At 38.0% G+C, this 22,491-nt stretch overlaps 1 protein-coding gene across 2 annotated transcripts in view; it reads right to left on the bottom strand.

Annotated features, from left to right (window-relative positions):
- The window catches only part of MYLK (myosin light chain kinase), a 196,197-nt gene that overhangs the window by 136,790 nt on the left and 36,916 nt on the right, over positions 1-22,491 (bottom strand). For both annotated transcript variants that reach the window (XM_041473044.1, XM_041473043.1), the window contains exon 2: positions 3,258-3,415. In XM_041473044.1, coding sequence (XP_041328978.1) covers positions 3,258-3,415 — 158 coding nt within the window. The remainder of the gene's footprint in view (positions 1-3,257; positions 3,416-22,491) is intronic.

The following is a 22,491-nucleotide window of genomic DNA, read 5'->3' as shown; positions in this document are numbered from 1 at the left end:
TACTTTTTTAGGCTCATAAAATTAATGACCATCAGCATTACACATGTGCAAATAAAGCAGGTTAAGTGCTTGCTGCAATCAAATGCACAAGTTAACATCCAGTGTTCGATACAACTGAGAAAGAAGTGGCTTAAAGCAAAGCCTGTAACATTTTGGCTTGCTCTTTCTTTCCTGGAGTGTCTTAAAGGTTCAGACAGATGAGCTAAAATGCCTTAACACAGGGCACGAGATTACTGCCTTGAGCTGCTCACCTCACACATGATGTGCCATTGAAGAACAGTTTATCAATCCAGTCCTAAAAAGCTCAGAACATACAACACCATTTCACAATTATCTGGGGTGGTTTGCCTAAAAATCAGCTCAGCAATTTATTGATGAACAACTGAGATGTCCATCCAGCAGATCTTTGGGGAGTATCTAGTGAAAGTAACCTTGGCTTTGCCTTACTGTTTCCACTCTGCGAGCCAAGACAAAGTCATGCTCATACAATTGAGATGATGATTTAAAGATGATGATTTAAATTTCTATGCTAAGATGCCACTAGAAAACTGAGATCTGCAGTCAGATATAAATAAACTTCCTGAAATTTTTGTAAGAAAATCAGGGTGGTAGATGAAGGAACAGGAAAATAATAAAAAAAATCCTGTTAAAGGAAGCCCCAGTTTCTTTCTACCTCAAATTTCCTACATTTATGGGCTATTTCTCAACTTTTGCGTTCTCTTTGATCTTGAATTGCCATTTCACACAACTTATCTAATAATGCCGCTGGAAAGAAAACCAACAAGTTTAATTCTGGGGCCCTCTCTTCCTTGTTCACTTAATGAGAATACAGGATCATCACAGTATCAGATTTATATCCTGTCTTGGAGTCTAAAAATATTTGTTCTTTCTGATAAGATCAATTCCACTGCAAAGAAACTCTTTGAAGAAAAGCTCCTGTCTAGCCATTTAAAAAACTTTCTATTTTTCTTTAGCCTGAGTCTGGTTTAATATTTATACTGCAACAACATATCATAACATCTGTAGCCTAGATAGGTTTTCCAGGATAGAAAAACCTAAGTATGTTGAGTAGCTTCTATTACTAAATCTTAATAAATGGTTTTTGTTAAGATTGTCCTTCTGAACCTGTTTTTCTGAACAGGTCAACTGTCCTTCTGAACCTCTGAAATACTGAAGTGGCAGAAGAGGCAACATTGTATTACCCAGCTGAAGATGGAGCCAGATGTTAACAGCTCTGCAGGCTCCTGCAGCTGTTCAGCCACAGCACCTTTCAAAAGAGGCTGCTGTGTTCCCCCTCACTTTGCCCATGTTACTACAGTAAGAGCACAAACAAAATACTAATGCTGTCACCCCCGTTTTAAGGATGGAAAATTAAAGGTTTTGGCTACGCTCATATACTGAACTGCCAGAAGAGATATTTAGATTTTTCATCAAGTAAGTCCAAGCCAGGACTTCAATCAAAGTTTTGTTCCTTCAAGGAAATTAAACTTGACAGTTTAATTAGTATTGAATTTGTGTATTTTTTTCCAAGCTACTAAAAAACCCCTCAGACTTTACTCTTCCAGTCTTCAAAGTGGCTTTAAAAAGGGGATATATATCCCTGGAAAATTAACACTTTAAAACCAGATATAAAAAAAATGTAAAGCAGTGATGGCACTCTAGCTTGTAGGTCATTATATTTTACAATTGTTTCCATTTGACTTAAGTAATAAAAATTCTGCAGAGTGCAATAAAAACTGGAAATATCCCACTTGAGCTTTTAATTAGGAAACATGAGAACTATAAAACCAAACTTAGCACATGCTTCAACTTTGATTTCACTGAATTATTATTGCAGCATAGCCTGGAAGAACCAGTTGGAATTAGAGCAGCATTGTACACAGGTGTCACATGAAGAAATTAGAAACACGCTGCCATTTTCCTGCATTTGCAACAAGGTGAAACAATGAAGGGAAGAAAAAAATATGATCCAAAGAGTAAGTACAGAAGTGCTCATGGGGACTGGCCAATATCATACACACAAAGCATTTCTGACTGGTGCCTTAAAATCACCTAAATGTAAGCAAATTTTTAAAAAAAAATCTGGAAGATTTGGTTAAAAACTGCTTTGGTTTAAGCACTTTATTGAAATTTGCTTTGTAGGAAAAATGCCAACTTTTCTTCAAAAAGTCAGATCTAACAACTACTTCTGTGTTTTGCTTCAGCACTTCAGAATTAATATACTCCAAAACCTGTTTTCTTATACAGTTCCTGTTGAAAAATCCCAGTTCCTGGCCTGGTCTTACACAAACAAATAAGATAAATATCAGATGCCCTCTACAGGCCCTGTGTTTAAGTTAGAGTTTCAGAAGTTAAGAATTTCCCAAATTCCTTCTAGCCCTTGCTTTTGTTACAATAGGGTTGCAGTTTCCTGCCTGTGTCAGATGAGTCCCACCACTTCAAAGATTCCAAGTGCGGTCAGTTTGATGGTGCAGCTGTCAGCGTGCAATCGGAGCGTGACACGAACCAAAGGAAGCTGAAAGGACAGGGAGGGAAAGCTCACAGCTCCAGGAAAAAGAACTGGGTTAAGGGAGGAGAAAGGAAGATAGCTAGAACAAGGATGAGTACGTACCGGGATTGCCACATGAAAGAAATATGGATGCCAGGATGCACAATTCAATATTCCAAACAAGAGGGGAATGGGGGATACACACTCCTGTCTGCAGCCTTTTAAACCCTTTGTGTTAAGAAGTTTTCCTGAACAAATCAGTCTTTCCTCTGCAAATGCTTTTTTCTTTCAAGTTAAGAACACATATGGCAGGCAGTGCAGATACAGAACTATCTCAAACTCGTTGCAGATTCTTACCTTGACTGCTAGGAAGGACACGCTGCAGCAGGGTTAGATTTGTGTCACACATGAAGCTTCATGAACGGGCAGATATTTGGGATGCAGGGATGTGAACGTGCAGTAGGAGAATATGTAGAATTGCAGTAGGGGCACATGCTGACCAGAGACAGCCCTTGAAGCAGTTTCTCACTGATAATAACCTCAGCTCCCTGCATGTTCAACGAAGTTATACTGTGCAATGCTCAGGTTCTGCAAATCTCTCCTCTACACAGAAACAGACCTGTAATGCTCCTGCCTCCTCAGGAGGGTAAACACTGCTTGTATTCTTCTTGAGTAAAGGTCCCATATTGCAGAGGCAACTTCACTACTTTTGCAGTCCCCTGGTCAGCTTCAGGAAAAGGCAAAACCCAATGCAGAATCCATTTCTTACCTTTCCCTCAAACCTGGCAGTGGCTCCCAGCTGCACCCGGATATTGCGAGGAGGAAGAGTAAATGCTGGTGCTTCAGCGGGGACAGGGGGGCTGAGTGTCAGGGAGGTTTTGGAGACTCGAGTAGATGTCACCAGTTTCACATCCCCCATGATGTGGACTGCAAAAGAGAAACAAGTGGTAATATAAAAATTATGATGTTTAATTACCTTTATGACAGAACCAGCTAGGAATCAGACCAGGGGCAGAGGTTTGTATGTGTGCTGTACTTGTGTACATTGCAGGATCTTCAGCCTAAGGCGGCAGGTGTTGTTTTCTGGGAGGGAACTGAGACCCAGGAATGGTGCCCGTGCCCACAATTACAGTCAGGGTCACAGTCTTGAGGCAAACTCAGATTGAACTTTCAAGTCCCAGGCCAGAGCCTGAAGTCATTAACCAAGAAGTCATCCTTTACAACTGCACTAAAAGGTAATAACTTATTTCAGGAGGATATTTTCATACTATGACTTTGATTTTCCTGGCCTGGAATACCACAAAATCAGTAAGTCTCAAAAGTGAGCCAGTGCTAAACAAGTACTTATGAAATAAAGAGACCTCTGTTTGCACTGGATTTAAGTTGCAAGCGGGAATGTGGAAAATCTGATTTTTCATACCAAGCTTTCAAGATCTTAAGAAATATCTGGATATCTCCCTGCAAAGTACTGCTAGTACAGAACAAATGCTTTTGCAGAAATTCAGTCTTTACTGCAAATCCTTCTTACAGCACATAAACTAGTAAAATAGCATGGAAACCAAATTTCATAATGCTACAAGAATGGCATTTTAGAGAACTATTTACAGTTATCTGCTTCAGAAGAAATTCTTCTGCTGAACAGTTCATATTTATCAAGCAAAAGCAAAAAATATTGTATCTTGAAAAAATAAAATTTAATGGTTTTCAGGAAAAAAGTAGTAGCTGACCATAGTACTAATACCTTGAATTTTCTATGTAAATTAGAAGCCCCACTGTAAAATGCCTATTTACCAGACAAGTTTAACAAAGAAAAAAACCTGAGAAATTACTTAACCCACTAGTAAGTCATGTTAAACCAGTGAAAAATACTGGACTTCTGGTCTTAATCCTCTGCCATACACACCAGTCTGTGATGGACTATGTATCTATTAATCTGATTCTGATAAAAGTTGCAATTAACAATACTTGACTAAACAGCAAAACTTCAATTTGAACAAGAGAAAAATCAAACTAAGGCCATGCTATTCCTGACTGTATGAAGCATACTTGTTCTAGAACAGGCTGCAGTTACCTAGGGAGCAGGGGAACAGAAAACTCATTCATTTCCAAACAGGACTTATACTCTAATGCCACATGTATGCACTTAAAAACCCAGTCTGAGGATTTAGTTTGAAAAGAGCACACCTGACATGTTTCATTAACAAACAGAAACACCTTCTCTACATTTATCCAAAACAGTTTAAGAGGGCAGCTTTTCTTACAGAAGCTATTAGTCTAAAAGTTACATATTTCATCTGAGTTTTTTCTCCCTCACAGCCAACTGAGACAAAGAGGCACCTCCAGAAGGAGTTTTGGTCTAAGGTGTTGAGTCACAGAACTTTGTGCTTCACTGCATGCACTTGTCAGGAACTGCAGTTTAGAAAGCAAATCCTTCCAAGATATCAAATAAATTATGCACACAGGTTTTCAAATAATGCTTGGAATCTCCTTCCTCATTCATAAGAACACAGATGCTGTGCACTTCAGATTTCTTCTTGGATAGTGCTCTGTTAGCGTTTCTGTATATTGACATCAAAACCCCCAGAAAATCCTCTAGTGTTTCCAGCATTTCAATTGCTGAGGTCAACACAGAAATGGGATAAAGATGATTTCCTAACCATGATGTACAGCTTCAAACTGAGAAATTCTGCCTTCATTTCCACAAGTTAAACTTGCAGTGAATGTCTGTATTGACAGTCACTTGAGAGCACAGCCTAAGTCTCCCTTTTCAGTATAAGCACCTCTTCAAAACTCACACAGGAAAAAAAAATCATCTTTGTACTTTAAAGAATGATATGAAATCACAATATCATTTAAATAAGAAAGAAACTGATTGCATTTCCAAAGACACAACATGAAATCAAAGCCTTGCTTCTCTTCTAACAAATACACTTAGCACCTGAAGGGACAAACAATGAAAGTCTCTCACAGCTGTAGTCACTGCAATAAACAACAGTTTTCCTGAAAAAGATGAAGAATTATTTGTTCAACTAATTGTTCTTTCATTAATGACAAGGCTCCAAATTCAGTTTTCCACTCAGCTAAAACCACAGTTTACCTCAGTGGACTACGACTCAACCACAGATCTGTAAACTGCTGCATACAGAGTCCATATTTGCCAGCACATTTCTAAAATGTATTTTTCTTTACAGATGAAGACCAAACTTTTCAAATAATCGATCTTCAGTACTTCTTCCCATGTGTCCTTCTCCCGTGCTAATATGCACCTTTCCACTGCCTAAAAATGCCCGTATTTGTAATAGCTTTGAACTCTTAACTAAAAAATCGGTCCACTACTAAAAACCTGCAATAAAATTTTCATATCACCAGTAGTGACAATAATGTGCCAGCTATAATGTAGATTTTATGAAAATCTTTTCTTGTCAGGAGGCACTATAATGCCACACAATCTAAACTGCAGTGAAGCTGCAATACAAACCATAAGAGGCCAGTAACAAAACATCTCCTTCCCCACACATCTGTACTGACTTTGCAGAGTGTTTACGTGACAAAACAACATCAGAGAAAGCATATGCTACCTAAATGTTGTTTCAAAAATAATGTTGTAAGGGAAGTAAAACTGAAAACAAAGCTAAACCCAACAGCCAACACCCAGAATCCAATCCAAATGATGCTCACCCATGCAAAGAGCACTCCACTTTGGTCAGTGCCATTGCAATGGCTGAAAAGAGCAAGAGGGAAAATTACAGGTAATACACCTGCTCACAGGACCTCTGTAGGGAAAAAATGCTCAAGTGTCTGTGCTTAGGTACAATGCACTGCTGTCACTGTAACAGGGTGACTGTGACATGGAAATCCACAGAAACCTGAATATGTTACCAAGCACCTGAAACAGCCGCTGGCACATGGCTGGAAAATACACAACACTCAACATCCACTCATCCTCCAAGCATCACTGGGCTCAGGTATGCACTGGACAAACAATACTATGGATAAAATCCAATCCAACCTCCATACAAAATGAAATGAAAGAGAAAAAGAAAGAAGAAAGAAAGAAGCAGTGTAGGAGGAAGTAAAAAGAAAGAAACAAAAAGAAACCCTGAACAATTAAGCCACTGCTGCTGATCAAGTTACACTTTTATTGCATGTTGGTAAGGTACCAAAAACTGTGGACAAATTAATGTGTAGTATAGTGAGACTGTAAAGCATAAAGACATAGCTAGTCTTTTTTCATAAGAACATCTTGCAAAGATTTAAGCTTGTTCTAAATAAAGTGTCTAAAAAGGACTGAATTTACAAATTAAATACTAGCTCAAATCAGCACAAGCAACATAAGCCTCTAATTATCCGCATTTAGCAGTCTGACTTTAATTAACTATGGATGCTTCTAGTAAATAATTAGGAAGTATCCTTTTACAGCTTAGAGGATGTTTAACAATTCTGTTCCTAAACAAATAACTAATTCCATCTTGTGCAGTGTGGTGTTACTAGAGAACTACCATGTCCAAATATTTTAAAGAAATAATGTTCCAGAGAACAAATCTTGTTCAAGCTCTCAATTTGACAGACAGGAAGAAAGCACACACTTAAAAACTATGAAATGTGCCTGATTCTTTTTTTTTCTTTTATTTAAGCAACTCTATAGAATAAGAATATTCCTAAAATATTTTTCTTAGGTATTTCTTGCTTGCTCAAGCTTGCTCCTGAATAAGATTTCAAGGATGCTACATGAACTCCTAAAAATTCATGTCACATACTGTGCACACCTAGACTTTAAAGAAAACCAACTGCAACTGAAGTTGCAATGCAAACATTGTGGTATTAAAACATAGAAGAAAACCACCATGCAAATGTTAATCTGTAGAGTAGTGATGTGGTTAGACAGCATTTCTAATCTGGATTTTTTTTTGGGGGGGGGGGGTGGTGGTGGTGGTTTTTTTCCTTTAAGCACGTATTTTAAAACACTAGGTACAGTTTATTCCCTTACACAGATCACTGAACTCAGACTTTTGCCAGGAACTTAATGCTATCTATTATGCTTCAAAATCTTCAGTACTTAAGTTTTTTTTCTATTCTAAATCTGCTTGCTTTTCCCCTTCTCACACAGATTATTTCCTTTCTTACCTGGATTTTTTTTTTTTATTCTTAATCCTCTCTAAAAAGCACATAAATCCTTACAAATTCTCACAGTGTGCCCTCTAATCTTTCTAATACCAAAGCAGACTAATGTGTTTCAAGCATTTTCTGCTGGGAACAAATCTCTGCCACTCAATACTCTGCTCCCAAAAATAAACCCAAAAAAGCAAACACTAAGATATCCATCTCATAGGTTTTTCCTCCTCCACTTATTTTATAAAAGTAAATACTTACCATCAGCTTCCTACATAACCATTTAATTATACCAATTTCCTTTCACCAAGTCCTTCTTCCAAGGCAGGAGAAAAATGAGTTGCAGAGAGTGCCTCTGTGTGTGTGTATGAGAGAGCAAGCTCAGGCAAGTGAGAGGAAACCAGAGCTGCCAGGGGAAAAACCTTCATTTGACTTACTGATATTGCAACTCTACACTAAGCAGCACATTTTCACTTGGTCCAGCTATTCTGTTATTTTAGTCAGACTGGATTCAATAACCCCCGAACCATCTCTGAAATCTGGATACAACCTTTTGAGTGCTTTAAAAATACGAGCTAAAGGACAGACAGCCCTGGGGACGGAGCATTTGTCTGCTGTTTGGGAGTCCTGGTTGAATTCCCTGCTCCATAATGGGCTGCCTGCATGACCTCAGGCGAGTCACTAAGCCTCTCTTTTGCCATGGCTCCCCGTTTGTAAAGTGGGGATTATTGTACTTCCTTACCACAAAGAAGTGCTGTGAGGATAACTATATTAGAGGGTGGGAGCCAGGCTACAGTAAAGGACCACATAAATAGAACAACTAGCAAAAGGCACAAAATTACCATAAACTTACAGGAAGCTGGATCTTATTATACCTTTCTTTTTCAAAAAATCTTTTTTTACCAAAGGACTAACATGCACAAGGACTGACATGTGGTTGCCATATTTCTGCACAAATCTATAACTTAACACATTCTCCCCTGAACTGCAGACATGAATTTTTGCATCCATATGACTTGTGCCTATCTTTTCAGTCTTGCCGTACAAGACCACACAAGGAAGCCTTCTGTCAGCTACTGATACTCAAGAACCAGCACGTACGAAGAACAATAAACCATAAAGGAACAGCAAAGGTGATAAGTTTGCGTGTCATTTTAGCAGAGGGGAAGAGGCTGGAAGCTGGAATAAGAAGCAGGGGACTTGGAATGCCACCAGTCATGGCCATGCTGCTCTGGGCAGCTTCTTGTTTAGACACAGAAACTGTAACAGGAATTGGGCTCTATAGGAGCAGGATTATGATGCTACAAGTAGGACTAAATTGAACTGGAAACAATATTAATACAAGTGAAATAAGCATTTTTCTTTCTTGAGGGGATAATAGGATACTGCCCACAAATCATGTTTTTTGGAATGTTCAGATCTTGTGCCTGTGCTCTGCTATTTGTAGGTCTTTCTAAGTGCTGTGGTCAAGCAGAACCTGAATGTGTCCTCACACTATAGGAGTAAGAGAGATTTCCTATCAGTACTGACTTGACTAGGGTTTCTTCCTCTGTTGCCTCATCAATATGTTTCTTGTTCTCTACAAACCTGGTTTCTAGCAAAGTTAGTAAAAAAAAATTTGGAAATTTCAACCCAGACTCCTAAATGTCCCATCTTTTTCCCAGTAAAATTTGATATTACTATTAGACATCACAGTAGGAACAGGATGAGATGCCAAATCTTCATGCACAACTCCATGATCCAAAAGTTTTGCAAGCTAAAGTTTTGGCAAATGTGTGTAAAATCCTTGAGTATGTTCTCACAATATGCTTTTGCATAACTGACCCACACAAAATGGGAATTACAGATCAAGTGGCAATTTGTGCTAAAGCTTAGACTCAGTAAAGTGACAGCAAAAATATTCCAAACTAAGTCACAATTTGATTTGTGACTATCACTTCGCAGATTTTCCCAGAAACAAGTAAGTTCTGCAAATCCCATAATTTCAGTGTCTTGAATTTCACGTTCAGCATATCAGCCATGAGGCTTTGCATTAGCATAAATCTTGTCCATGCACAGAAAAAGGAAAGAACAGGTTCAAATGGTTCCAGGTCTCATTTTAACAAAATACTATTGCAGCCCCTATGTTCCATTCTGAAACAATAAAGTTTTCCAGGATGCTTCAAATACTGAAATACTCTCAAGCTCTCATGTAGCTGCATGGGAGATTCTGATAGGGTTTGAGCTATGAAATACAGAAGGAGCTTTCTGAAATGAAGTGAGGCCATTTTTTTTTTTTTTTTTATGCAGCAATGTATGATATCTTCTAGGAGTTTGGCCTACAGTGTTAGAGATAAGAGGTGTTCTGTGGCAGATTTCCTTTTATTCTATGTCTTATGTATCCTTCCAAGAAGTACAGCTATTCCTATGTACTTTTCCAAGTGATGTTCAATTGATTAGTTTTTGTTGAATATGCAAATCACAACAGTGGCTACTGTAGAAAAATCTGTAGGTAGAAGTGGCTAATCTGGTGTGACTCAGAACAAACTTCATTACTAATATTCAGATGATAAGTCTCTAAAAGAGATTAAAATATATTATCCAGCTTGCATGACACAGAGCTTAATTATTTTTAATGGAGAGTGACTTAAGAAGCTGATCTGTCTAATCAATAAACTTTTTGCTTTTATTATGTTTGCATAACTAATGCAGCATGAACTTTAAACTGACATGGTTTCCATGGTACAATGACATAGAAGGGTGAGGAGTTTCATCCTGATCTTACGCAAAAGAATATATCAAGATGATGCTAAGTGACATACATTTATTTAAAGCCAGGTTTATTAAAGGACAAGCATGGGAGTAAAAATCTTTATATAAATCCTATAAGAAAACAAACAAATGAAAAATCACCCAAGTTCTATTAAAGGAAAATCGTGCCCTCCATACAAGTTTGTGCTGCCTAGGAAAAATTCACTAGCAATGATGATTTTCTTCCAATTACAAACAGTTGTAAATGTCCTCTAATTTTCCTCAATTTATCAGTGCTATTTAGGGTATTAAATAAAGATACCAGGCCCACTGGATCTGTACAAATATCTAACTTCACTTGCTCTCAGTAGTTCATGTGGCTGCAATGGAATGTCTAACATGAGCCCTGATGTTTGGCCTTGAACAATTACACCTTAAAGATTTCTTGATAAATTAAAGCAGCTGCAAAGGGTATTTCAGGTACAAAAAGGGTGCAGAAATATAAAGAAAAGTGAGAAATAAATGTGTACCTTTGATAACATAGAATCATCCTGATTAAAAACAGATATGCTACATTATTAAATTATTCCATAACCACTGAGCATTAAACTGTAGGAAAGAGCACACCCATTACAAAGCAGCTGAACATGTCTTAAAAGAATGCAATGACATTTGAAGACTGAGGTTTAATTTGAAACATCAGATTAAGAAGCAGTAAATCAAGAGAGACCACAAGAAACAGCTTCTTTGCAGTCATTATCTTGGAAGAAATATGAGTAGCTAAATGTGACATGCATTGGGCAGGTTCAGTACAGCATCCATACCTAAGAACTGTTTTATAGCAGCAAATTGAAGCCAGAGGGAAACCCAGATGGCAAATGGGATGCAAGTTGGGCTTGTTCTTGCCGATTCCAAAGGGGCTTCCCATAGAAGCACACTGGGAAGAGTAATTCAATCTTACTTCAAAATCTCCTACAATTCCAGTTTATAAGCAACATTTAAAAAGAGGGTAAAAAAAAATAGCAAAAAGGCAAGATCTCCAGAAATGTTTTCAGTGTACTAAGCAGCAGGTCACTGCCAATAAAATTCTACTGGTTTTCCTTTAAAGGATCATTTCTAGTACTCAATATATACCAAAACCCAAACACTTTTTCTAGAGAAGGTTTGGACTAAAAATCTCCATCTCAATTTCATCATTGACAGCTGGTCTCATAAAGGATCAAACTTCTAGTAACACCTTTCATAGTCCTTAAAGAAGGATTTTCAGGAAATGCAGAGCATGCACTTTGAGTATCTGAAGAGAGACTGCACCAGGCCTCATCTTACCAATAAGCCTTTATGTTTAATTTGTGCTGTGTATCTTGTGCTTGTACAAGGTACAAGTTGGTGTTTATGACAGACACATGCAAGTGACAAAAACCATCCAAAATTCAGGGACACTTCAGGGTGGGGGTATGACCTTGATCATTGAACAGCAGGATGAAGACTAGTAACCTGTTTTTTGCAGGAAGGAGAACAATTTTCCCAGTACTGTGCTGCCTTTCAGGACATACACTGATGCAAGCAGCATGGAAACCAGTAGGAAGATATTTGTTTCAGGTCACCTTCTCACGGCAGGTGGAATTTGCACTATTTTTCTATGTGTCACCAGTGACTGACTACCACAGAACACCTGAGCATCATCTGGGAAACCCAGATGAGAATGTATTTAAGAGGACTTGAACGAAACATTTGGAAGTGGGGCTCTTTAAACCATCTTGAAATGCAACTTGCAATTATAATTTTCCGTGCCAGTGGATGTGAAGCCTGTCAATATAAGCTGATAGTAGCAGGAAGTTTCAAGTACACAAGATAAATTTGCAACGACATCTCTGGCTTCAGACCTTAATACTCAATGTACACAAGTACAACAATACTGCTTTGCTAGCATTTAAACAACACCTTCCACTCAAGCCCCTAAGATGTAATTTTTAATATATTTACTCTCTCAGTATTGAGGAAGAAGAATGGTTCAGTGCTTCAATAATTTAGTCTAGGATTACAGAGCTGGGAGACTGTAAGAGAAAATGTAAAAACCAGATCTCAAAGAACCAAGGGCAGGATAAAAAGAATTTGACTTCTAAAAAGAAAGAAAAGTCTTATTTCCTGTTTATTTGGTATGGTACTTCCTTCTAGCTGAGTGCAGGTTTCAGCAAGACTTCTAGCAGACCTAACACGTTTTATTCTGGTGCACATTAGCATGAGACAAGTTTTGAGAGGTCTGCCTACTCTTTGATTTAAATAAACATTTTTTTCTGTAAAAGTCCTATTGTTGCAATGTCTTCGAGGTGGTGGAAAGTTATGCTAAATCAGCATATTACAGTGAAATTTCTGTTGGTTTGGGTTTTGTTTTTTTTAAGGTCCCACATTTCAAAGAGTTACCACATTAACTTTCCTTGATGCTGATGCTGCAGGTGGTCAACTGCTGTTGCCTATTTCCAAGCCAGTAGGGCCATAAAACTGCATGAAAGGTGAGTCATGGAAGATTAGTGGTTCATAAACCACAGAATATTTAGCCTCTAAATTTTGCTTTATCCTTTAGTTTCAAATATGTCCAGAACTCAAAAAAACAAAGACAGACCCAAGTCTGCCAAGTTCAAAATCATTTGGGAAAATGAACACATGTACTCTACTGGCTGAGGTGTGTGAACCCTGGGGTAACATTGGAAAGAAACCTGTTGACTTCAGCCAAAGATAGACAGGGCCATGGATAAACACCACTAAGTTTCAAATTATATTGCAAATACTTAATACTAAAGGAATTAGTTCTTCATTTAAAAGAGCCACTGGTCCTCCACGCTGAGATACTCTGCACAAGGCCAAATTCTGAGCTGCCTTCTACTCTATGAAGTCCCATTAACTGTCAGCAGAAAACCCAGAGCCTAAGCTCTCCTGCAGGTTTATTTTTTTCTGGAAAGATAAGGTTTTTTTCATGCATACAAACCAGCATACTCTGACAATCACTGGGTATACATCAATCCTTAACAGTGTATTTGGCACTACAAAACAAATATTGCTTTGCACAAAAATTATAACCTTGGTGTGAGATGGGGCTATACAATGATAGTTCCTAACTTTTTCTACAGGGAAAACTTCAGGATAATGCAATGTCTATCAGAGAGAATGGTTGGTCCACAACGCCCACATTTCCCACCTGACACAGGACACCTTCCTGTGACCTTCTTCCCATTGCATTCACAGACAGATGGAAGTGAAACAATTAGGAGTGTCATTCCAAGAGAGCTGTAACAGAGATCAAGAAGATTAAGCACTCTTCTGATGATGAAATGTGAACCCCTACATGCATCCTTCAAGCTGGGGATTTCTTTTCTACTTTACCTCTATGGTCCAGATTTTAGCAATGATATAACCAAACAAAACCTACTCCTAACACTGAACCCATCTGTCTCTCTTCTCACAGGTAGTAAGGTTTCACATCCTGTGCTATCTGCTGCATTTCAAGCCTAGAACACCTCAGACTTCAGAAAAAACTGAACAAAAATGGCAGCATTTTCACAAATTCTTAAAATGAATCATTCCCCATAAGGGCCCACTAGGTGAAGTTAAGGTGGTAATTATTTTCAAACAATTAAAAGCTTGCTACAAAGAAAATTAAGACAAATTTAATCTCAATATATATAGGAAATATGTGTGAAGTCATAAGCTTTTAATTGTAGCATGGACAATTCAGACATGGGAAAAAGTTTAATAATTAAGAATTTAAGAACTCCTGGAAGAGATTGCTCCAGGAGTCTGTGGAGTCTTCAGTGCTGGCAGTCATACAAATGTCTGTCAGGACTGACACATACAGTTGATCAAGCCTTGGATATGGGAGAAACTGGATGGCCTTCTCCAGTCCCTTCCAAGCCCATGACTCTGTGATTCATCTTACAGTTGATGTTAAATTTGAACTACAATATAGAACTTTCACATGGTGGATATGGGCCAGTAAGACAACTCTTACTCCATAGAGAACACTATAAATCTGAAAAGAAACAACTGCTATAAGGTGAAAAAAACCAGCCTATGAAAATGTCAACAATATCAATATATAAATCATTAACATTGCAGAGCTTTGTGAGAAACAGTGAGACAGAAGGAATCTGGCTTAATCTTACCTAAGCATCAGTTTTCAAATCTCAACCAAATGTCCATTTCTCATAACAAGTGGAAACAGCTTTCATTTGAGACTGCAGAGAGTGGGACATGCAGACAGGGATATTAATACCTTTAATGACGTTTCCACTTTCAAACATATATTGCACTGTTACGTTCAAACACCACACTGCATATAAAAGTTCTTTTACATACTTTTTACAGGATTTGTAAAGTGGAGAATTACAGTAAGTTACTTAGATCACATCACATTTCTTCAGCCATGTTCTACAAAAGCACAATGGGTGTTCTTGAAGGTAACAGCTTAAAAGTGCATAATAAAAGAAGATTAAAATGTGAATGAGCAGTTTGGAGTCTCCACATTTCCATGGGGCTTGTATGGACAGAAGTATTGGACTGTCTGAAATCCAGGTCTGTCCTGACTGCCCTGCTTCCAGCTGGGAGAAAAGGGTCTGTTTTCCTTCTTCTGCTTGGAGCTTCATTAGGACGGCTCTTCTCATGAAATTTGGACCCCATCCAGTCCTTAGCCCCTCTTTACACACTGTATCTATTCAATGAGTATATCAACAGCTCTATCAATATCAACAGCTCTATCAACAATTTCCATGGGGCTTGTATGGACAGAAGTATTGGACTGTCTGAAATCCAGGTCTGTCCTGACTGCCCTGCTTCCAGCTGGGAGAAAAGGGTCTGTTTTCCTTCTTCTGCTTGGAGCTTCATTAGGACGGCTCTTCTCATGAAATTTGGACCCCATCCAGTCCTTAGCCCCTCTTTACACACTGTATCTATTCAATGAGCATATCAACATTTACTCTATCAGCAGGGAAAACCCAATAGGAATAATGAAATCTTTCCATCAATTCCTCCATGTTTTCCTAACCCTTTCTGAAATGCCCCAATTCAGCCAGACATGGCACTGTGATGCTTTTGTGAAGATCTACAGAGGTTTGATCCCATAAGTCACATCAACTTGTCTAACAAGGAACTGGCTCAGCTCCCCTCAGAGGCAGGGAAAGGCAGGAGGTGATTACACTGCCAGGCAGAGATGATCCCTAGCAATAATGGAACAGAAAAGAAAACGCCTAATTGAGATTAAAAACAAAGAAAAGAAGAGACTAAGAAGGAAATCAAAAGGAATCAATAAAGAAATCAATAGGAGATGGAAGAGAACTCGGAAGACACAAAGAGTTTCTAGGGAAGGGGAGGATTATGATCACAGAGGCAGAGAGAAAATAAGAAAAAAAATATGATGATGGCTGCCCCAGAACAACCAATATTCAGATACACTGGCAGTATGGCTCAGAGTCATGATGGCTCAGTTTTTCAATACCACAGTTTTAACTAAAGAAACTTCAGGGCATTTTTTTCTCCTCCTCTCCCCCACATAAGAACAAACAGATGATCCAAGAATGAGTGAGGTTCATACAAAACTCTTTAGACAGAATTTCATCCACAAAGTTGGTTGTTGAGGAGTCATTCTCCACAACTCCCTCCTCCCCATTTCACAGACTTGTTGTTTGCAAAGTGTTTTATATTTCTCCCTATCCAAGTGCCTCACTCAATCTATCTACTTGCCAGTTTAGGGCAATTCTCCTTTATATGAGATCCCAAAAACTGCTCTGCATGCCAATACTGAAAGTGAGCAGGTCAGAAAGACACCAATTATCCAAGTGTTTACACAGATGTGAATAAAAATGTGCAACGTTGATATTAGAAACAGAGAAATGCATTCTTCACTGGTTTTTTTTTTCTTTTTAAGATACAGCATTAAAGAAGATTCAAAAAAAGAATATATGGAAAAATCTAGTTTTTCAAATGTTGCTGATGCTTCACATCCCATTACCTCTGTTGTACACTTCTTGCTTACACAAAAATTGATTGTGTTCTCTCCATCCTTTTTTTCCTGTTCACTTTGCATGTAGTTCCCTTCAGAGATTTTTTTCTTTTATGACAGATTAAGAAAATCATCCCTTTACTCCCCTTAAATTAGGCCCCACTTCAATACTGAGATATTTACACTTCTTAGCAGATGAGCATATTAAAGCTTTAAGATTAAAATTTCACCCTGCTGTGCTAAATCTATTCTGGCAGCCAATTTCAGCCATGAGGACAAAGGGCAGAACCTGGCTGGATTCTGTGTTTTGTCCTTGGCCATACATTTTATTCCATGAGCAACACAGCAGAGGTGATGTTGTCTCACTTCAGTTTTGCTGAAGTCAGTAGAAAGACTGCCAATGCCTCCAGTGAGACCTGAAAAGGGAACAAGGTCCAAGGCAAGCTCTTCATTTACAAACACTTGCCAGGAGACTTCCATGAGCTCTGTGCAGAGCTCCACAGGCTCTGAAAACTAGTTTAGAACTGGGTACACTTTTAAACTCTGCAAAGAAGCTCCAAACCAGATGTGCCTCAGGGATTCATTTATCAATTTTAAAAGTAGCAGACGGCCTCAGTTCCAGGTGTCCAGGAACAAGAGGTTCTTAATAAATTTGGAAAGAAAGGAAATGGGAAAAATGATCCCTGATTAGTAATGATGAGATCAAAAATATGAAAGAATTTTATAAATATTGGAGAGGAGGATTGAGAAAATACCAATAAAACCTGTATCATTTTATACCAGGAACAACCAGAAGGTTACCCTATGAAATTGTCACATGAAGTGTCAAAATAAAATGAAAGCTCTGAACCCACATAAAATCCTCCTTCAGACAAAAAATACCTCCATGTAGTAAGAAGGTAAGAGAGAAAGATAGAAAATTGCTTTTCTCAGTGTACCCTTGGATACAGGCATGGACACAATTCTTGCAAAAGGTGGTTTGGCCTGTTACAGAAGGAAATTTTGGTCTCTCATGGAGATAATGAAAACAGTATTTTTACAATAAAAGACAATTACATAGACAATTTATATCCAAAGTCTGTTAATAGGGAGCAGAAATTATTTCCCTGAAAACTGCAAAGGTGCACAAACAGAAAGTTCATTGGTCTTACTGAGGAAATTCCTGGAATATTTGTACCTCGTGATACATATCCAAGTCTGCTGATCATGGAATGTATTGGCTTCAGATTTAAAAGATGCCCCCAAAACTGCGTGAAAAATAACTTATTGCTGAAAAACTTTTGAATAAAAACACTAATTAAGAGAAATAAAATATTTGAACACCCAGTTGTTTCAAATTAAAAAAAAAAAGACTACTAAACTACATTTGAAGGCATCAGAATGAGGTGGGTTTTTAAAAAACATACAGTTTCTGAGGAATCTAGCTGTGAGGTCAGAGGAATAAATATAAGATAATGACTTTAAAAAAGACTCTATGAATAGATAGACTACTTACATGCATCACTAAATAACTCCAAATCACCACAGCACTATTTTGACAAGGATCAGCAAATTCCAAACCCTCAGGAAGTACCTCTAAGATCCATAGCACAGGAAGCTAAGGTGGCAGGAAAAGCACAGAGACCTGTTTGCATAGCAGGTTAGAGGTCTGCAGGAGAATTCCTGCTATGTAACATGACAGATCACAACACAGGAAAATTTTCCCTATTCCTCAAATACTGTTCCTACTTATCCTGTAAGCACAACCACTTGGCTACTTTTTCCAGTAGCCATGGATCCCTTCTCCAACAACACAGAATCATTAAAGTTTGAAAAGATAACCAACATCACATCAAGTCCAATCTTTGAGCAAATACAATGCTTTAAAGATTAGTATTATGTTTTCATAAAGGAAATGATTGTTTTAAGGTATGGACCTAGGATTTAAGTTGGTTTAAATCAGCCTATTTTCACAGGGCCACAGAAGTGAGCCAGCTTACACAAGCCAGGATCTGGTAGCACATCTTTCTGTAAAAGTTTTGGCAGCTCACTGTAAACCCATTAATCTTGAACTAAAGGACTACAGTTCTGTGAGATCTGCAATCACCATGACCCTGCAGTATTTATTCTGTTTCTTATCTGACAGGAAAAACCAGCCTCCAGGAATCTGCCTGGTGAGGTATACAGGACAATGGACCATTTCTGCCTCTGAGGCAGCAGCCTCATATTTGGAATGACTCAGTTATCTAAGACCAGAGGCAGGTAGTGAGCGTTTTCTACTTTAGATCAAATAGCTGGTCCTGCTTTCAAATAGTGGAGATATTTCAAAGCATCTCTGTATTGCTTTAATAGATAACTTTTAAACAGAGTAACCTTGGCAAATCCTACACAAAATCTAGTCATTTGAAGGGAGGATTCGGAATCCAAACTTCCAGATTTCTGAACTTGATTCCCAGTTCTGGGAATCAAGTCCCACTTCCACACCCACTTCTGTGTGGTTCTACAGCAAACATCTGAAGGTGACAAAGAGAACAGCTTTTCTAGGATTATAAAGATGATGTTACAAAACATGTCCAGCAAGCATCCACATTTTTAACACACAAATTCATGAACACATAAGAAAAAGAATTCTCTTTTGAGAAGTCAGAGGGGGGAAAAAAATGGACAATTCTGCTCAGGACAGCTATCAAAAGACTTGCTACTGCCCTATTTTCTATTTTTAAGTTTCTGATGGGGAATGTCAGCAAGAACAAATAACAGGATGTAGCAGACTTCCAATTAAGCATTGGTTTGTTGGTTTAACAGACAAGAACAATTTTTCCCAGCACAATTATCTAAGTCTGTGAGATACCCAAAGCAATTATTAACCACTTATTACAAGGAGGTAGTTGCTCCTGTGCTGGAAAAGACAGACACTGTCTGGATTTATTTGTGCTATGCTTGAAGAGACATCTGGAAGAAAATAATAAGTTAACAAACCTTTACAGGTTTTTTATATCACAATTGGAAATCCTTAGAAGAAAACTCAAATAAAGAACACAACTGCCTAATTTGAAGTAGTTTCTTGTAAATCTAAAACTTAGACCAGTTTCCTGAAACTGGCAAACATTTCAGTTACCATTGCCATCCCTAATCACAATAAGTTTTCCCTTCCACTATTGGCTTTTCTCTGAATTTGAAACCCAAGCTTAATGCAAAACCACATCAAGCAGAAACAGGATAAAACAGATCCATGCTGAGCCTGAATGGGTAAAGCTGCAGAGATTCTTACTGCTCCAGTCACAATAACGGTTTCAGCTTAAAACCTACTGGTCCATTTCAGCAAGTGGCTGCTTTTCTGCTGTGCCACACAAAGCCACATACAAGTGAAGCTAGCCTTCTCCTAGATTTTTTTTTTAGTGTATGTTATCTGGGACACAGCAGCAGAGAATCTTAGAAGCTTGTAAAATGAATTAAGCGGACAAATGCACTGTTTGTTTTCAGTTCAATAGGAGGCTTTAATATTGAATACATATGAAGGACGAGGCATGCTAAACTGAACAAGCCTGGAGGCTTAAAGTGATATTAATTCCACTTGCAATCAACCATGTGGATCCAATGATCAAAGAGACTTGGAAGCAAGAAGGGAATAATGGAAGTATCAACACTCAGCAATATTCTGTTGCCTTGGGGCAGCACAGGACCCAAACAGATGCCAGGAGAGCAGCAAGGCTACCTCCTCACATCGAGGGTAGACAGGAACTAAAGCACACTGGATTGTCATGCACTAACAATCTTTAGGATGCTGCTATGAAAATGTGCCAATTGTACTTCTACTCTTTGGCTTTATAAGCTTAGGTACTGCCATGGTTTTGACTGGGATAGAGTTAATTTTCTCTTAAACCATGTCACACCAAACCATAACAGAAACTTTCTATATGGAGCACTGCTAGCGTGACAAAGTACGACTTTGAAGAGGTGGGAAATGAGCACCAAAACACAATTGTAGTTATTGAAAATTATCACATAAGTCTTTAAGGAGACCAGAGACAGACCTATGGAAAAGGCAAGTGTTAATTTTAGCAGGAGCACTTGCCACAGGAGAGAAAATATTAGTTTAAGGTATTTAAAAAGGCCTTCCCAGATCTAGCATGTGTATTTTGCATTCCAGAAGAAATAATGAACTAAATTAGAAATATTAGTTGTTTAAAAAGGAAAAAAACCCCACCAAGATTAACATGGTTGCACTTTTGAATCAAACTAATAATGAAGGCAAGTCCTCCCATTATAAGGGCCTGAATTGTTCTCTACATTCTTGTAGCAAGACAGCTGAAGGCCAATATATGAACTTTTCATATTATATGCCAGGCCTTAGCTCTGTGAAAGAACAGACCCAATATTGACAAGGGCTTCAAGTTTAAAACAAGTGGTAAAACCTGACATGTAATGAACAAGTTCATACTTAGCTTTACTATTCAACCTGCCTAAAATTAAAGTAAGGTTGATAGTTTCCATTCAAGTTCTGTTGAAATGAATGGGAACATTCTCCTGATTTAGCAGAATATTGATCATGCTTTTTGCCAAACTTCATCACTTACAGCATTTCATTCTTCTGTGCAACACATCCATCCAGGAAAATGGAAAGTATTCTCATAGGAACTGGACATTGTTGGAAGAGAATTTGATGAAACACTCCTCCCCAGTCTGCTTGCTTTGTTTTTAAAATAGCAAATGTTTTCAAGGACCAGAGGATTTGGATTTTGTTGTTCTTAAATGTTTAATTTCTCTATCTTCCTGCCATAAGTTAAAAAAACTCTCAGCAATAACTCTCCTGGTATCTTGCTACATTTTTTAAATAGTTTAAATTTACTTTGGGAAGATCCTATGGTACCTTATAAATCTCCCAGAGAGTAGAGAAGGATTTTTGTGGGCTTTCTTTTTGCCAGATTTCCCCATGCTATGTGTATTTTAACTACTACTTTCTTTAGACTGAATTGCTGACTATGTTTTAACCCCTCTTATGCAGAGCTCCTGTGACTTCTGCATGGGAGATCCAAATCACCAGAGGGTTAAATGATCTGTTACAGGCAAAAAAACTTATACATCACTTAAATAACTAATAGATGTCTGTTAATGTTCCAAAAAGGTAGGACTTCCAGTGTTCAGAATAAACTAAAAACAAGCTCCTCACAACAACATGTACCTTCAGGTAAAAAAAGGTGAATGATGAAAAAGAGATAAATGCCTACTTACAGTTTTCTAGCCTTTTCAAGCTATCTGTGCTGTTGCAAAGTTTTTTCTTTCCCCAGTCTTTGAAGATGGCTAAGCTCCTTTTAGGTATAAACTGCTGAAGAGTTTTTAAAAATAATTTTACATCTTGGAAGAAAAAAAGAATCAGTGGGAGATTTGTATTGTTAATGTTAAATACACCAAACAGATAAATGCAAACCATGTAGAACGTAGCATTTTGAAAATACCACCATTTGTCTCTAATTGCTAGTCCTAGTTTGTGTCACCTCCTTTCCTTAATGACTTTGTTGCAAGATTTGTAGCCTTGCATATACAGAAAGTTCTTTATTAATTTAGTGGGTCTGCTTACATAAGTAATAGAAAGTTTGCACACCAAAATGGAAATGAAGCAATAATCATGGAACAAGGATTAAAAAAAAATCTTAGTACAACTTTCAGGCAGAAGCAGCATAGTACTGTGAAGCCTTTGGATGTAATATTATTGGCATCTGACTAGAAGTGCTGTACTTTTCATTTGAGTTAAGCAAATATTGAGGAAAGTAAATGTTTTAATGGCAGTGATTGGTTCTAAACCTACAGGGCATGAGAAACTTCACTGTAACAGAGTGGGGCACTGCTGACAGGTTTAGGGCTCAGGATCAGACATCCACTGAAATCTAGGCACATAAACATGGCTAAGTGAGACATCTGCTTCAAGTTACTCAGTTCATCCACAGGGTGACACTGGTTTGCATTGTTTACAAATAAATATAATAAATAATCAGGCAAAATCTGTTGTTAGTTAAAGCATTAGGAAAAATACACCCTTCAAAATGCCTCTTGCAGAAAGACATCTGTTAACTTGAACTCTCCAACCCAAATTGTTTACAGAATCCTTTATTTGGGTTTACCTTTTGTCTCTTTCCATTTCATTTTCTACTCTCACTGGTCACTTTATAAGTTATGTTTAAGAAGGAAACATGTTTTC

This window comes from Pyrgilauda ruficollis, unplaced genomic scaffold (assembly GCF_017590135.1).
Source record: "Pyrgilauda ruficollis isolate IOZ18807 unplaced genomic scaffold, ASM1759013v1 scaffold3, whole genome shotgun sequence".
In the NCBI taxonomy this organism is placed as follows: Eukaryota; Metazoa; Chordata; class Aves; order Passeriformes; family Passeridae; genus Pyrgilauda; species Pyrgilauda ruficollis.
This window is presented reverse-complemented; position numbering and strand designations above follow the sequence as displayed.